Below are 18,456 nucleotides of genomic sequence, written 5' to 3'. Positions count from 1 at the left end.
GCCGGTCCGGGAGCCGCCGCCTCCTCCCGCCGCCGCCTCCCCCTTCCCACCACCTGCACCCCGCGGGAGCCCCGCTCTGTCCCTCTCCGTCCCGCTCCGCGCGGGCGGCCCCGCGCCGCGTCCCACCTGCGCAGCAGAGCAGCACGAGGGCGAACAGCAGCGGCAGCGACGGCTCCATGGCGCGGGCGGCGGCACCGGCAGCTCTGCCTCGCCGCGGCGCCTCCAGCCTGCCCCGCCCCGCCCCGCGCGCACCGCCCAGCAGGTGAGGCGACCGTCACTTCCGGCCGCCAACGGCACCCAACGACCCCCAACGGCCGAGCCCACGCGCCCACAAGCACTAACGGTCGCCGCGGGCCGSGAGCTCGGCAGCGCAGGGGCTCCCGCGCACGCAAAGCGCGTGGGCAGGGGGTGCCCGACGGGCGCTCAGCACGTCCCWGCCACGCAGGGGGCTCGGGGGTGCAGGGCAGTCCACGACGGACAGTGCCAGAGCACTAGGGGCTTTTGTGGCGTCGCCTCGCCACAGCCTTGGCGCTTGTGGCGGGGATAGGCGTGCGCAGCAACTGGTGCGCTCGGGCCTGGCAAAGAGTGCTGGCTCTGCCCRTTTTGTCCATCGGAAGTGGAAAGTGGGTGATGCCTTAGCCGAAAATGCCCTAAAATAAGGATGAGCGGTTAAACGGTGGCCACATTAGAAAAATAAATAAAAATAAATCAAATTTAAAAAAAATGTAGTGTGGACAGACTCAAGTCATGATCACGGAAGAAAATCCAGGCTTCTTTTGACTCTTGCTGGGTTTTGCCTTTTGCTGTTACAGAGCACACGCACAAAAAGCCCATCTTAATCAGTCCCCATGGCAAYGCTGTTGAAATGTGTTGCGCTCCCTCCGCACGGAGCATACATGTTTTGACGSTGAATTATTTGAATTAAAGCTAGAAAACGTGACAAAAGGAAGATGAAGGGGTTTGTGGAGGGAGATTATAACTGGAGTCGCTTCCATGGTAGGATGCAGCTGCCTGGCACCCAAAATGGCGGTCCCAGCCGATTGCAGGAAAGCGTCATTTGCGCTCCTTTTGCAGCAAAAAACATCACTTGTGCTTATGACAGGATACAGCGCTGAATTGAGCTTAATTCTCAAGATAACTCAAGGTGCTCTAAGCATTTTTTTGCTATGCTTATTAGACAGTGATTATGTATAGAGCAGTAGCAAAGCTGATAACTGACATAAATAGTGTCACTTTCTATCACTGCAGTTTGTTCTGGTACAGAAAGGGACAAGTTATCTAGGTAGGATGTACTTTATGAGTGCACAGCTCTGACTGTATTAAGAAAGCATCCCCCAAAGCAAACACACAAATGCAAAATCTGCATAGTCTAGATCTTCTATTCCATATACTTGAATTTTGGCAGGAATAGCATCAGTCACTTAATTTTATTTGGCATTTAAATGTTCATAAGTTATATTTTCATAAAGTTCAATTTTTTTTTTCATGCAATTCTATTCTACGCATATGGATCAGATGAGAATTAAAAGCAGAGACCTTTCTGCCTTCATTAAAAATATTGGATCAAACTGGCCGCTATTTGAAAGGATATTTTCCCAAACACATAGCCAAAAAAGAGGTGTTAGGCTTTTCATTTAGTAAAGGACTCTGTAGTGATGAAATCTGTAGTGTCTCCATTTCTGCTGGAATAATGAGTATACGAATGTGCACTGACATCCTTTGAAATAGTTGCTTACTGTAAATAAAGCTGCAGCTTTTACCTGCCAACTCAGAATCGCTATTTTCTTGATAAGGTTACAGGGTGTAGGGTWAATGCATTGTCATTTTAGATGAAGATACAGCTGAGTACTGCTTACATTTGTAAAAACATGACAATTCACAGTGCCTGTTAGATTTCCTTCCAATACCAAATCTACCCAGTAAGATACTARATGTTATGTACAAAGTAAAGGATTTAAAATTGGAACTTTGCAAGCGTTTTTTTTTTTTTCAATTACATGGAACAGAACTATCTATCCTGTGAAAGAAAGCAAAGATCATTAATGTAATAATAAGCTAAAGGAACCAGGACCTCAAAGTGGGGGAAATTCAGATTTTGCTTTCATTTGCTGTTTTGTATGTGCTGCAAACAAGGGCTTTAAAGGGTAATCAGACTTGAGCATCTTAGGCTGACTGGATGAGTGAGATTTTCTGCTGTCTAACCACTTGCGTCAACACAGAAATTATATACCATGCCAAGTATAATGAAGCAATCATTACAGAAAGAGAAAATGATGCATCATTAGAGTGGAGATCCTCACCCTTCTGTGAAATCCTAGGTAGTAATTAAAAGAAATACTTTACTACATTTAGGAAATAAGAAATCCATACTTTGTCTAGCCTATGCATACCTRTGCCTGCTTTCATTTAAATCAATAGCAAAACTATTGCAGTAACGTTCATGTTCCTGAAAACTATCCTACATTAGAAAATGAAGAGCAACTTAACAACAGTGTATAAACAGTGACTTTTTAAAAAGCAAAAATGCCCTATTCCCCCACTTAAAAGCATAACACGGTCTAATAAGACATAAAGCTAACACATTTATTAGAGGATATGACATGTAGTTTCTGAGTTGCCTAAACTTCCTGCAAGCTCACATCTGGCTGAAATGAGTGGAAAAAAAAAAACCTTCAAAATGGCCCAAACCATTCCACTTACAAAGAATAAGGCCAGGTTCAAACTTTTTAAGTAGACGAACTTCTATAATTCCAGCGTTTGGAATGAAGCCTGAAAAAGAACCCAGGCAGAAGGCAGTATCCTGGCAGAAGAAGGAAGAGATAACTCTCGTAGAGAGATCTGCAGTTCAGACCTTCATTTTGCAAATGTGTAGTTGCGTAGTGTTTTTTACAATGGAGAATGCTATGTCATGCTCAGGAAACTAGGGTTTGTGTTAAATATAAAAATTTAATTTTATATCTTTAAAAACAATGAAAATTTTAGCATGAGAATGCGTACAGGAGATACATTTATGAATAGCTTGAAAAAATAATTATTAGTATCATGAAAGCTTATACATATATATATATGTTTCTATGCGGAAAAGACAAATCAGAGGCAATTTTAAAATATGTTTAGAAAATTCTGAAGTGGAACAGGTCAGTATATCCAAAACTAAACTTCTGTTTTGAAGAAGCTAAATAAAAAATCTTGCATATTTCTGCAACCTCCCTCTGCTTTTTCTGAGAGAAAATTATTTGCCAATTTCAACCTGAGTTTGTGAATTTTTTTTTCCTGTAACACTTCCTTATCCCCTTGACCTTCCTATGTAAAATAAATTACTGTTAGTTTGGTTTTTGATGGTAAGAATAGAAGACAGTCACCCAACATAGGTTTGACCCACTGAAGCTCAGAAATAGAAATTCCCCATCACTTGTTTCGCAGAGATTTAGAAAGCACACAGCAACAAGAATATGGTTCTCTTGGTTGTCGGGAAAGAAAATGACAATTTTCTCTTTCAATAGATTTTATTTCTTGATTCCATCCCTCCACCTGGCAGACTCACTATCACCAGCCACCCAAATCCCTGAGGGTTTGAAGCTTCTCTGTAGGGCTATATATTTCCTAGCCTGGATAACAACRTGTCTTGAAAAAGGAGAGGGAAAAAAAATACGAAGGCAAAAAGGAAGATACAGAGAAGGAAGAAATAGYACTCTTGGACCTTTCAGAGTGGATTTCTGCTTGCAGCAGAGAGTGTTTGGGGTTTCATTTTGTTTGTCCTTTCCAGGGTGCATTTTCTTGTGGACCAGCCAACTGCATCATTTTTTTCCCCTCACTCAGACCAAGAGAGGGGACTTATGGCCAGGAGAGGGGTAGGAAGGAAAGGACTTTTTGCTTTCTTCAGCTTGAGGCTGCGGCTGCTGCCCGTGAATCCAACYGCAGGATGTCAGGTTGAACTGAAGGTGCCACAGCACTGCTCATGCCCCAGCCCCACTGCTCCCACACCTGCTCTTTGCTGGCACTGGTAAGTTAGTKCAGGAAGCCAGGCTGGCCAGAGATGAATCCCTTTTGTTTTCAGTCCTCTCGGCTCCCTGGACTGCTTTCCTGCTTATTGCCTGAGTGCCAGCTGGCAATAAAGAGGGTGYTGGGTAGAAGGCAGGGAAAGGGCAGGACTGTAAATAGCCCTGTTGAGATCAGTTTCAGCTGCTGGGGAATCACATCCCCAGCTGCAGGAGGGAGCTGTCTGGCTTACACCATCATTTGCCTTCCAAAGGAATTTCCAGTGTTGCCTGTACAGTTTTCTATGCCCTGATGCAAAGAACAGGCACTTTAGTACAGCTAAGCTTTTTGGCTGTAGCTGTCCTTATCAGCATTAGTTAAACGAGCCGAGGGTGAATCAGGCTGATATGCTGAAAATAGCTGCTAGGGTCAGGAGGCAGTTTATACTAGGGACTCCTCAGCGTGGGGACATTGCAACAAAAGATGTGCAAGGCAGAATTACAGACCATTGCTTCACAACAGTGCTTGGAGTGCACACTCCAGTGTTACATCCCCACTGACAGGGCCAGGAGCGCTGATGGATTCCTAAGGACAGTGTGAGCCCAGCGAGGCAGCTTCTCCCATGGGAGGGATTTAGCGGAGTGAGTGGTGACTCCTGCWTTCCTTGCTGTAACTTCCACAGGGACAGAACCGAAGTAATGTGCTGGATGGGTCACAGAGTAGGATGTTTGGGGGAGCAGATGATTAGGTACTGCCTTTTTGAAAACTTGGAGCTGTTTCCAATTAAGCCTTAATTAGATTGCTACTTTTGAAATATATATTTAATGATAACAAAAATGCAGTCTGTTGCTGGAGTAAATAAAAAGAAACAAAGCAARAACAGCCAAAAGTACATGGGTTTTAATTACTCTTAGTCTGGGAAATGTTTTTCATAGACTGTTGTCTTCAGAATCAAAATAACAACTTTTAAATTTAACACCTCAGTCAAGCGACAGTTGCTYTCAGGGTATAATTCACACCTTGCTACACTCCTATTCATACAAGACAATTTTTAGCAACAATGTTTTAAGAGGGCAATAATTTACACCTTGGTGTCCCTGTGATACTGAAGTTTAGAAATGTAATTTGCCATATCTATATATATATATATTTCACTCAGAGATCTCTTAAAACTTAAATGTCATTTAGCACATGGAAGAAGGAAGTAATAATGGAGCACTAATGTTCTGATAGCATTTAGAATTTGGACAGATTTGAAGTTATATATTCACACTATAAAAAGGAAGAAAAGTACATCTAATAGAAAATAGATGTGATTTGTTTAAAGTCCAAAAGAGGAGCGCATTGTATGGTTTGTCGTTATAAAAGTATTAGCACTACGTATCGTTAATATTTATTAATTATATATTGAAGGGTAACTTGAATACGAACTCTACTATATAGGCACATGTTGGTAAACAAGTATCTATGCAACATCTATTAGTTGAAAYATGAATACAATGGACAGCACAGATCTGCACTGGGACAAGCTTTGTTTTCTAAGTTAATATTTAACACAGATCCGACTTAATTGAGGAAAACTTAGGAGAAAAAGTAGACATTAATGATTTCTTGAAGTGAAGAGGAACTGCTTCTTTAGCAGCTGATCTGAAGATTGCTGTCTCCAAAAGGAAGAAATCATATTCATATTCGTCTTTCTCTTCTCTCTTTTGGACTCTTTCTTTGCATTGCGTTTCAGCTGTGAAATTTGCTGATGCCCCCATTACCTATCAATAAAATTTCACAATCAATTTCACATGATCCTGCACCCATCTGTTTTCACTTTTGCAGACTTTCCCACATGCCAGTTTTCATAGTCTTCTGACAATTTAGTGAATTAATTTAGCTCACAAAGTTACCAGAAAGTTTTTCTCCCCTTCCACTTCTTTATCACATTTACCTGCAGAATAGTTTTTACTTGCAGGGTAGTGTGGATAAAGRTAGCCATAAAAGTAGCACAAACATATAGGAAGACAGTAAGATGTGAGAAAGGAATGGGAGAACAGGCCCATSCTTGATGGTTCTTGCAAGTTACTAGATATGCTCAGCTGCCTCTTGAWTTTTTTCCTTCAGAGTAGAGTTAGCCCTGTACTGGGGCAGTTCTGTTGAAGCAAACACAGCTACACTGGTCAGGAAATACTGCTGTCCCCTCCGTGATTAGAATTAGCTCCTGGTGGAAGGATCTCAGCCTTCACGCCCAGCTGCTTGTAGGCCTCGCGTGCCTTCCTCTCAACATTAGTGTAGGTTATGCTGGATTTGGATCGTGTGTGCCAGCTGGAGGTGCTYGGAGCTGGGATAGAGTCTTCTGTGATCAGGCATTTCACACCTGATCCCCAAATTAACTCAGGCCAGTTTTGATACCCTAGAACTACTTGCTGATGGCTGCTTGGACTGTACCATGAACTTTAGATTATTTGGGAAAGGCATTTTATGAATAGTGCCTGCAGTACTTACTAGCTTCTTTGATACTTGTATCTACCACTAGCAGTGTCTGCCACTAGTAGTTTCTATGACATTAGTGACATTTTCAAAACTGCTACTCAGCTGTCAGCATACTGCTATGCAGCACAGTTTCTCCTGATTGACGTTGCTTAAAACCCTTACTAACTTAAAACCCTCCCTGAAATGATAGCCCTGAAGCTTGAAACAGGACCTTTTGTAATCAGTAGAAATTACCTTTTCCTACTGAGCTTGTGTTAAGTGGTATGCCCAAGGCCTGCTGTGCAGTATGCTTTGTGTGTGATACAACCATTAGCCAGAGGAAAAAGTAGGAAGGTACATAAAAGAGGAGCCAACTGAATGTTTCTCACTTAATTTGACATTCATTTGCTTTTTTTCTACCAGTGAGACCAGATTCCACGGGCATGCTCAGGTCACTGGTAACATCTGTGGCCTGCAAGCTCACAAGCCCAAAGGTTTGGGCACAAGCCAACAGTGGGTGGAAGAACGGGATGTTGATACGAAAGGTAGTGGGAGGAATAAAGAACTAGGACAAAAGTCAGGGAGTGCAAGTACAGGATGGGAAAGCAAACGTAGTAACTAACCAGTCTTAAATGCAGATATAAGGAGGATATTCACAACTTTAGATCTCAAGAACAGGCATGTGCCATTTCAGATTCATTAGYCAGTTAAACTGCGTCACTTGCTTAGGTGTCTGACTTTACTCATTGCCCCACACTTTACCTTTCGCTCTTCATGAGTGTGAGATATTCAGTGCTTATCTGGCTTCTTCCCAAAATTATTCTTGTGTTGGTGTCTCATATTCCTTTCCACGGTAGAGATGTCTGATTGCTTAGCTCAGGGTTGTAAAATCTATATGTCATAAGATTTTCAGGGGTTTCAGGGTAACTGGTAACCCAGCTCCAGAAGTTCATAGTTAACTACCTTTGATTCCAACTAAACCAGTAAATAAAAGTGAGGATCTGTATATTGTGGGCAACAATTATAAAGATTTTTGCAATATTTACCATGTAGTACCATCTGTATAGAAGATCTTTAAAAATGCAATCATCTCCAATTTGTTTGAAGTCCTGTGCTATTTGGTATTTTCCTTTCTTTAAAGGCATCAGCTTCCCAATCATGAAAAGAGTTAAGTTTCATTAAAAGAAGAGCAAATATGAAAACTCATTTACAGCTGATAATCTGTGAGGAATTGTAGAAATCTTAAAAAACAATAGGCAACTAAAAATAATCCTTTTTTAAAATTTATTAAGATCCACAATTTTTGATGAAATCTCAAGATGTAAGAATGCAGAGAGAAGAAACTTACTCATAAGTTGTTGTTTGTTAGTACACATAACAGCTTTTCCTATCCCTTTTTGAGATGGATATTACCTGTGCCTTATCATCATCACTTCCACACACACCTGCCTCCTCTATTCCTCAGCTTTGGGTCTTCAGGTTCCCCTCCTGAAGTCCCTTATTTCAATAACTCTTTTTCTCAGGCAGACATGTAGCCATGCTACATTTAATTATGTATTCCCTAAAATCCATAAAATTTGTGATGTAATTCCTAGGAACTTGAGAATGCTGAAAATTGCTGCACTGAGTCACTTATTTTAGAGAACCCTGTTCTAAATTACTTTGCATGCCAAAGGGCTTCTCTTTGAAGCTGAATTCTCAGGTGAATTCTGACCGACTCTCACTGACTGAATAGCAAACTGCCACCAGAATAGTAGTTTTAATGTTAATCCCATATTTCTTACATTTCCCTTCCATTATCTTCTAAGTCCCATATGTTATCTAGTGATCACATACCCTCAGAGCAGGTTCAACTAGCTGGCATATTAGCAAGTTGATCCTCCAAAGGCAAATTAGTTCTTTCTTCCTGGCAGAGCCATACAAACCCACATGATCACTAGATGTGTCAGTAGAAACCTGTAGCGTATGAGTCCTGGGTTTGGAGAACGGGTTCCTCCCCTTCTGACAGGGGTCTTCCCTTAGATCAGCCTAGGCATGAGGCACAACCAGACCTCCCAACCAGGGAGCAACACACCAGGCACTCAGCCTGCCCATGTGCTGCCGCTACCAGCTCCACAGAAGAGGAAAATCACCCTTTGCCCCAGACTGGCTTCCYTCATTGCAGCCACACCTGCGGGCTACAGCAGACTTTGGCCTTGGGAGTCTGCATTGCTTCCAAGTTTCTCATTATCAGAGCCAAAAGTTTAAGAAGAGCCTTCTAACATGAAGACCAAACTGAAAAGACTTAGCATCTTTTAATACAGAACTTAAACTTCTGAATGGCAGTGTCTGATGTGGCTGCTTATGATAGCATTGGACGTTGTTAACTCAAAGGAGTCTTTTCTAATCTGCAGTTGGTTTTGGTTGTGGTTCTTTTGTTCCTTCTCTGTGCATTTTACCTAAGTAATTTCCAATCTCAAGGTAATGTTCCACCTCATTCTAAGTTGACTTGGATGCATTTTTCACCTTGCTGTATCAGTAAAAATCACACTTTTAAAATCCTTAAAGTCTGGCTTAGAATTTTTTTTTTTTTTTTTTGAATAAGTAGTGTTACGTAATTCTCCTTCCGTACTGTGTAAACAGGTTGGGCTAGTTTCGATAGTACCTTGTAATTATTTTAGCTCTGGAAAAAAATGCTGACAGTGTAAAGAATACTTATTTTTACTGATAAAAATATTTGTAATGCATTGCATATTTATTTACAATGAAACCTGTTTTAAATGGTCACCCACACAGAAAGTGAAAAGTATTTGTCCAATAGAAGTAGCCCCTAACTGGAAGTCTAGCACTGTTAGCCTAGGGTCAAACTATGATAATGYGGTTGCTTATGTAAAGTGACTCTTACTGCAGAATTGTGATGTTTTTGGACGCATTCTGCAAGCAGTCCTCTACAGRGAAATTAAATTAGTTTTCAAATTCTATAACTTCTTTTTTCTGAAAGCATTTATTTCCCCCCTTTCCTCCATAGTTCAAACTCATTGCCTCTTGTTAAGGCAGATTCCAGTGCTGAATGTCATCCTGAATTATATTTTAATCTTTCATCAATTACTGAAATGCTGCAGGAGGATGAACAAAATGCATTCAGGAGTTCAAAACCAAATGGCATGACGTGGAGAGRAGAGTGGGAGGCAGGACAGTCAGATTCTTTGTTTTCCTGTTTGTTGAAATGTCTGGGCAATTTGCTTCATTTGTCTTTTCCTCAGTTGTTTCATCTGAATCACTGTATAATAAAATATTTGCTTATCAGAAAACAGAAAGGTCTTCATATGAAAAAAYAAAATTGGTAATTTATATTTGATTAAATAATGTGCCCTCCCTCCGGTAGGAAACGTTACAAATGAAGGAAAAAATGTAATACATGAGATAATGACACCATTTCATATGATGTTTCAATTTTCTTTTTTGTTTTCCAGCTTGCACTAAAAGTTCAGGAATCTGTTTACATTACAGGGTGGCCTAATGCTTGCCCTGTGGTGACATCAAAAGCAGCAGTCCTGGCTCTTCCCTTCCCCCATCTGCTCAACGCTGCCCTTGTTGTGCTTCTTTGTGCTTGTGAATGTGTTCATTGCCTCGCAAAGGCTGAGCAGAAGGGATCAGGCAAATCTCACTGCTCACATGGGAAAGCACGAATCYGGGATGGGCAGGACTGGGGACCTGCTTTGGGACTTTCAGCAGCAGCAAGCTTTTAGATCAGCTCAACCGCCTTGGAAAATTTCATCTTTAGATGGCACAAATTAATGAAAGCTATTGGTGTTGCACCCAAATAAAGGCTGCAAGTGAAATTCTGGCACCAGTGGATTGAACAGCAATTTCCTACTGAATTCGGTCAGTATTTCCCTTCGCAAGGTGTGGCTTCCTAACAGCATATAGGACTGGAAAAGCCTAGCAAGTTGCCAGCACAACCCTTCTTGTGGCAGTTCCTGAATCATCAGAGGTTATGGATGTGCATATTAGGATCAAAGTACACATTTATGTGGCATCATCATTATTAAATGTAGGCTTCTTACTGCAGGATAATCATTTTTACAGAAAGGTAAGGATGGTACAGGGCTGGGATGATCACTTGAGCTAAAATGTCTGTCATTTCAGCCAGATCTGCTTTTAAAATACTATCAAAACTGTCCTTACTATTGATTTTTTTGTGTGTGTTACAGCAGTATCTGAAGGCCCCTCATATGAATCAGGCCTCTATTTTGCTAATTACTCTAAATATGCATAACAAAAAGTTGTTCCTTAAACTAAATAATGTCTACTCTGTTCTCTGAAGCTAGAGTTTGTTTCTTTCTATTGCTCCTATCTATACGCAATTACATTGCAGTAATGAACCCAGCTATTTCAAGGTATGTTCTCAGTGAAGATAAGGCACTTAAATATTACCACAAAGTAAAATTACTCTGATGATGATTGACCTGGCAATGTAACCTCATATGAAAAGATGCTTGATTTTCATTGTGAATTTACTTCATAATACTTGTCTCTGTAGCCTCCTGAMATAATTTTCTGCATTTATTTTTAATGTTACTATTCCAAATGTTTGTTGCCTTAACTACCTTCTGACAGAGTGTGTGGTGGTATCTTAGTGGAGGGAGGGACCCAGGATACATTATGATRTATCCCATTCAATTCATTTAGCAGGTGTATGTCATTCGCTGTAGTTGGTCTGCAGCCAAATATGTAATACCTCCTGCCCTAAGCAGTGTGGACAAATTACAGCCTAAAAACAAATATTTGTTTTCTTGACCGAAACTATAGGGAGCACACTTCCCACTACAAATGTACTTAATATTTTATGTTACTTGACCATCTTTGTACATAGAAATAAAACAAACAAAAAGAGACAAAGACTTTTAATTTAGCTAATGTATGCAAAGGGACTAAAAGAAGTTTAATGAGGAAAGATGTCAAGAACCTGTCTTCTAAATATGAAAGGGACAGAAGGAGATGATTTTAATACAAGTAGTAACATCCAACTGCCCACTTATCACGGAACTACTACTGGGAGATAGTGGGAGAGACAGACTTTAACTAATGTAGATTCAATTAAATTAGTGACCTTACATGTTTTTATATGTGTTCTCTGATACCACTGAGAATCAAAAGAGAAAGCACGAAGACGATATGGGCAAGAAAAGATGATGCCAGCTGACAAACCACAGGTGAAACAGATGCACATAGATTGACAGGACATAGGAAACTATAGATAGAGTTTATCTAAACCAACAAGGGGCTAAAATGAGTATGAGATGTGATGGAAAGAGGAAAGAAAAGAGACACAAAGGCAAAGATGGCATGATCAAARTGATAAGCCTGGAAGAAAGATGTGTTTATACTAGAATTTAGAAAGCAAGATTGTATCTGCTAAATTGGAGAAGCAGCAGCAATTGCAGCACCTAACCTTATCTACATAACAGTGCTATAACATGAGGCAAACACTTGTAATTTAAGAACAGCTTTCCATGAAGTTGTCCAACMGTTACTTAAAATGCAGATAAAATTCACCACTAGTTGCAGACAGAGCGTAAACTGAGCTTCAAGTGTAGCTTGGGGGACAAGAATTCCATGGTATCCTTAAGACCAGAAAAAAAGGCTGTACGTGACTTCTGCTTCATGTTTTTGTTTTCCTCTTCCAGGTGCTTTAAGTTTTGTTCTATTAAAATCTATTGCCTTCCTCTGCAGATGTATGACTTTCAGAACTGGTGGCTAATATCTTTTCAGATAGTCAAAACAATCTTGTCATTTCATCAATTTACTTTTACATTTTGCTTCGTGGGCTTAAATTAAAGACGGCACAGACTTCCCTTCACCCTGCACCTCCTGGGTTCTGCTCTTCCCAAGCTGGCAAACAGGTGTGAGCTGAGCGGGCTATCACAAATGTTGCAGATGYATTTCCCAGCAGGCAGCAGCTGCTCTCCTCGGAGGCCAGAAGCTCCACTGCCATTGACAGCAATCTGTTGCTTGCACGGGAACTTTTACCTTCATGCAGAAGAARCATTTTTCTCAGGACCTAGTTCAAGACTTCAAGAAATATTTCAAGCCTCGCCACGTTGGCACAAGTATAAACCTGTATTTTTTCAATTCTTTTCTTCTTCAGTATCACAGCATAGGTTCATATTTCCAAAGGTATATAATTTTTTTTTTTCTTGGATGAAAAGAGAATGATCCTCAGAGTTACTGGTCTTTATGTTTCAACTGTGTATCTGTTTTATCTATATACATTTTGTCTGTCCTTATAGAGTGATCGTGTACCTTACAGAAGAGCAGAGCAGAACAATGTTACAAACATAAAAAGGCTGGTCAGATTGGAAACAGGGTATTTTGACATTTGTTTTAAAGTTATATTGAAAGTAAGTTGTGACCATGTCCAATTTTCCTAGATGGAATGGGATGTTAGTTTAAGCTATTGTCCCACTGTTTAATGCGTGATCTTAGTGGTAGGAAATTCAGAAATTTTGCTGACTTAGAGCAATTTTTTTTGGCCTGTATTTCAAAAATATCCAAGGATTCTGCTATCCTCTAAGCTACAGTATAATTTTCTGTCTCTGCCCATAATATGGAATGGCATAGGATTCAAAGGGATGTTTTACAAGAGATTAGCTGCACTATCCTAAGGTTAGGCTGTTGACTTTTGACAGGAAAGGTGCAGCTCAGCAGTGCTAACTGAACATTTGCTGCTTCTCAGGCCTTAATCTGCACCATGTTTCCCTTGTCTCCAACTCATCATTTCAGGAAATTCCAATACAAAAGAGAAAAAAAGAAAAAAAAAAAAGAAACGATCAGCACAACTGGAGAACATTGAACTTCAGGGACAGGGTCAGGAATGAACAGGTAAGAAGGATGAGATGCGTTTTACCTGGGCTAGATTAGTGAATATAATAGATTAGTGAATATTAGTGAATATAATTTACCTGGGCTAGATTAGTGAAGTGTTGCACTGACACAGAGTGTGCAGGCCTGAGCACAGGGTAAGTTACAACGAGGACAGCAATAGAGATCTCTGAACTGTCTGAGTTTGTCCATGGTTAAGAAAGTGTCAGCGACATATCTTAATGGATGCTGAGGTAAGGTATGCAATTATCTCTTCTATTTGAAAATGTTCACTGCAGGCAATACAAATGAAAGATGTATTAATAGGAGCAAATAAAACTAGAATATATTTGACGTTTCCCTGCATCCTCTGCTCAGCTAACTGGGTACTTTTCTATATTCAGGCTGCTTATTGTTAGGGATACACAAGGAACATTCAAAGCAAAAAAGTGCTGCAGGTAAAATAGGGTGATAAAGGCAAACTGGACTGAGTTCAACAATTTAAGCGCACTTTAAACACTAATAAATTCATAAGCACTGGTGAAGACATAATCTTTTAACATAGTGAGGCAAGTAAACAAATATAAGAGCTAGGTTTAGAATTACCCTACAGGGAAAAAATAAGAAACAAACCAATGAATAAAATAAATAACTCTTTGAGTTAAAGAGCCTGCAGGGACCATTTAAATTCAAGGCAACACAGATGCCAGCTTCAGTTTTTAAAGACTAGGAGGGATATTTAGATATGCAAAATTTTTAAAAGAAATATGTAAATATTCAAATTAATTCATTTAAAGACCTCCTTTTCTTGAAGGGCTTGATTCTAGTTCTGAAGTAAGTGAAGCTGTTTAAGGGCAGAATAAAATACAGAAACAGAAAAAAAAACCATATTATATAAGAAGATAGTAAAAAAAAACAGAAGCTTTAAAAAAAAAAAAAAAAAAAAAGACAAACTCACACAAATATTTAATTGCATGGAAAGAAAAGTAGTTCTCTGATATATGACTCAAATTGTGGTGATGCTCAAGTGCTCAAGTTGCAATGTGACTTTTAAATCAAAGGGATGTTCTATGTTTAATGTGATCGTTTCCTTGGATTAGAAACACAGTGTCTACAGAAAAGGGTCTTTTGATTTTCAGTTATATGTTTGGAATTCACAGCAAATACTGATCTCAAGACTGGTGTTTCTAAGAACTACTTATCATTTAAAATGATATCTTACTTTAACTGAACTATTTTGCACCCCTATAACTTCATTAACGTAAGAGGATACACTGACAAATGCTCCTCCTCAATTGCCTGTGTTAAAAAAAAAAAAAAAAGTCTTCCATATAAAGCAATTGGACAGGTAGAGACAAGATTTAGAATAGGAAAAAATTAACGTTTGAAATAAAAGATATATTTAAAAAGCTAAGCCTTAGCATCATAAAAGAAAAAAAAATAGTTATAATACATACAACAACCCAGAGCACTTTTAAGTTTCTGAAATTGCTCAAAMCAATGTTGCTGGCATAAGCTGGTTCTGTCATGAACCACAAGAAGGCATGAAAGGTGGAAGTTACAGCTATCTTTGGAAATAACGTTTTTAAAAATATATGTTTCTATAACTTTCAGAGACTTAGTGTTTTAGACCTCCACTAAAAACAGAATCCAAGAATTAGAATCATTATGAAGTAAATCAAAGGTGGAAAAATGTCAGCAGGGCTGCTACAAAAACAACATAACACAATAGGTGAAAAATAGGAATTAAGCACAGAARATATCTTTGGCTAAATTGTATTTTTTATTATCTTTCTGTTTTTTTCCCTCTGTGGACTGGATTTAGTCTAAATATTCTATTTATTCTACCATCCAAAATCAAACACAAAGAAAAATGCAGGCGAGACAGGAATGTAGCACTTTCACAATGAAACCTGATACCACCAAGCTAGATGTAAAGCACTTTTTGGTCAAAGGAGGAATGATTAGCAAAATGAACCCTGAGTCACATTGCATTATGCACAGTTCAGACAAAAAACAGCAGACTGAAAAGGCTACAAACAGCTCGGTGGAAAAGAAGAACAGAAGGAAAATAAAATATTTAAGAGATATCTCTGCAACGGCATGTTGTTTATTTGAAGTTACTATGTTATTTCCCAGTTTTTTCCCTAGACTTCTTTTGCACATAARCAAAAACAGCTACTCAACAAGTGATAAGTCAACATACAGTAGAGGTACAGAGCTCTATATACCGAGATAAAGCTGACCAGACAAAAACTGCAGCAGCCTGCCAAAACACTATCATCTAGGAAAACAAATGACAGAGCCTGAAACCAAAGAACTTCAGACAAATCCTTCCCCAGCCCCCTCCCCTTGCGCGCCCAGACTCAGCCTGAGGCTTGCAATGCAGCCATTGAAAAGGTGCAATCCATAGACTAACAATGCTGCTGTTTTCCTCCCCTGCTGATAAGGGCATAGGGCGCTTTCTGGGATTTTAGGGTTTTTTCCAATCAAGGAAAACAATGATGCTCCTACATCAACAATTAATTATTGAAGACAAYGATTATCTCTCGCTGTATGGGCTTTGGTAAATCTTCACGGGCTAAACATAAAATAATCTGTCACAAATATGTAATGTAAATACTCTGGTATGTGTTACAGGAAAATGGACCAGAATATCTAGCTTAGTGGTAACTAAGGCATCTAGTTACATTATATACAGCCCTCTGTTCTTCCTTCAGACACCTAAGAAAAAGGAGGTCAGTGGTGTAACTCGGAGGTTAACAAATGCAGCCTCTGCGTGCTGTCAAGGGCAACATGTGGCTACCTGCCATGCATTATTTACCATGTATTAACTATGATAACCATATTTACATACTGTCATTAAAGGTTTGTCTGTACAAGCAGATTTTGGCCTCTTACTGTCAGTGGGAGCAGCTTTATTTGGCTTTTCCAATCAGGTATAGGCTTTTGCGATTCAGCTCTAATACACAGCAGCAGAGGAGCTGCCTCTGCTATCAGCCTGTTCCACTCAGCAGCGCAGGGCTGTTTGCAACAACAGGAACTCGAGGCATTTGCTCTTTACAGCATCATTAGCACCAGATAACAGGAGCAGAGCCAAGGATTTCTTTTTGTAGCACACTGCCTAGAACGTCAGCTGAAAGAAATAGTAGAAATAAGTAAAATGTGGAGAAATAAAGAGAAAACAATAAACAAAATGCATAGGAAGGTAACAGAAAAGAGAGAGAGGAGGAGGAGGTGTCCTAAGAGAGAAAAATAAAAACAAAACAAAACAACAACAAAAGCAAGCAAACAAACAAGTTCCTAACCTCTCCTCCTTCCTTCCTATTGTAGGAGCTGTTTCTCTCCCCTTAAAAGATATGGATGCACCTGTGCATCCAGGTCTCCCAATGTTTGGTAAATTGCTACAGTAAAAAATATTTCTTTATTGTTTCAAGCAAATTATGGAATGTTAGATAGATTTAAATGTCATCGTACTCTAATCCCATTTAACAATTTTGGTTAATATATAAATGCTGAAAGTAACCCAAGACTGGGTGTGTACGCCTTCATTTCATTTGACTGGTTCATCCTATGTTACTGCTTGTTTACTGCCTTTGTTGGAGTCTCATGGGTGGAGTTCTATGAGAACTGGTTCTTTCACTAGCTCCTCTACTCTCTTGCCTGTGAAACTAGCTAACTCACCTTATATAAGCATTTACTTTCTAAATATACCCCTTAACCCTTTGTTATTCATCCTAACTCAGCAAGAACTTCCTTGATGTGTAAGACTGATAATAAGGTCATTATATTTAATAGAGATTTTTCATGTTTACAAACTTTCCCAGACAACCTTTATGAGTCATAAAYTGGGGATGAAAAATAGCTGAGTAGCTTTCTACTCTATTACTTATTGGTCGCCGTACAAGCCCAACACAGTAATTGCAACAAAGAAATAAGAAAACAAAGAGCAAATCAAGAGGAATATGGACATTTCTACATGCTGTCCACATCSTCAGGATGTCTATTAACAAGAAAAGTGTTCTTGAATGGAATGAGCAGGTAGTTTTAGATAAATTGACTTTATTTTATAAATATATAAACCCTCTGAAGTATATATTTTTAACTACTGGAAAATATGTGTYAGAGGAAAAAAAGTGGGAATTCCAATATCTAGTCAGTTAAGAAGAACAGAATACATTACAGGCAGCCAGTGGTGCGAGACAATCAGAGAGTCTCTTTAGGGTGTAAGAGCTCAAGGAGCAAAGCAGGAAAATTTCCACAGGTACAAGGTGCAGCAGGTCAGTGTTTTGGGCACTGYCTTTCTGCTTCTTGTCTCGTACACTGGCATTGGGGCTGACCCAACTTTTCCCCCAAGACTTTTCCGTACATTATCTCTGKAGTGTATCGTGCTGTTGACTATGTTGAGCAGCAGCATTCAGGAACTGGCAGTTGTCTCTCTGCATTGGCTTGTGCTGTCTTGCTTCCTACATGAGCTCCTGCCTGTGGGCACATAGGCTTGGCTTCTACATGTTTTGCGTATACAGGTTGGAGAGTTAGGCAACTCCTGCTTCAGCTGGAGCCTCTTGAAGTCCCCAATTATTACCTTAGCTAAGCAGAGTTATTGAATTATGATTTTACATGAGTAAATTACGATGATCATGAGTAAATGATTTTACATGCCACTATTTAACACAGAGATTTTACACTGTAAGGTTTATGTACGTTGAGACAAATACTGCAAAGGTGAGATTATGACACATAAGGCTTCATGTTATTTTTCTTAGCACTGCAAAATAGTCTTTTAATGTTGGAAGAGAATGCTGAAGGGCAGGTTACTGCTGATGATGTTTCAAAGTTCTTTTTTTGTGTGGTTTATTTGGCTATGTGATCAATAAGGAAGCTCACTCTTTACTCTGTCTAATTAACTTCAATTGCAAAAGGACTTACTATAGGGAAATGGTGTTTGGACAGAGATTGTCAAAGAGCCAGTTGCTACACACCTATTAAAATCATCTTTGTTCAAAGACAAAGGAGTTTCAGAATCCAGATAATTCCCATTCATCAAAAGGCTAGTACTTTAGTTGCATTAAAAAAAGACACAAAATTCTCCAGTGACATTTAGAAATGCCCAATGTAGCTTCTGCACTATGCCACAAAAAAATGACAAAAATGTGGAAGTAACTTGCAATTGAA

General features: G+C 39.5%; 1 protein-coding gene across 1 annotated transcript in view; it reads right to left on the bottom strand.

Annotated features, from left to right (window-relative positions):
* Positions 1 to 178, bottom strand: part of CXADR (CXADR, Ig-like cell adhesion molecule) — a 20,778-nt gene extending 20,600 nt beyond the window's left edge. Inside the window, exon 1 of the mRNA XM_026033875.1 lies at positions 127 to 178. Coding sequence (XP_025889660.1) covers positions 127 to 178 — 52 coding nt within the window. The remainder of the gene's footprint in view (positions 1 to 126) is intronic.
* Positions 179 to 18,456: the final 18,278 nt, after the last annotated feature.

Source organism: Nothoprocta perdicaria, unplaced genomic scaffold, assembly GCF_003342845.1.
Source record: "Nothoprocta perdicaria isolate Ctin4 unplaced genomic scaffold, notPer1 scaffold_135, whole genome shotgun sequence".
NCBI lineage: Eukaryota > Metazoa > Chordata > Aves > Tinamiformes > Tinamidae > Nothoprocta > Nothoprocta perdicaria.
The sequence above is the reverse complement of the archived record's forward strand: the minus strand, read 5'-3'. Positions and strand labels throughout refer to the sequence as shown.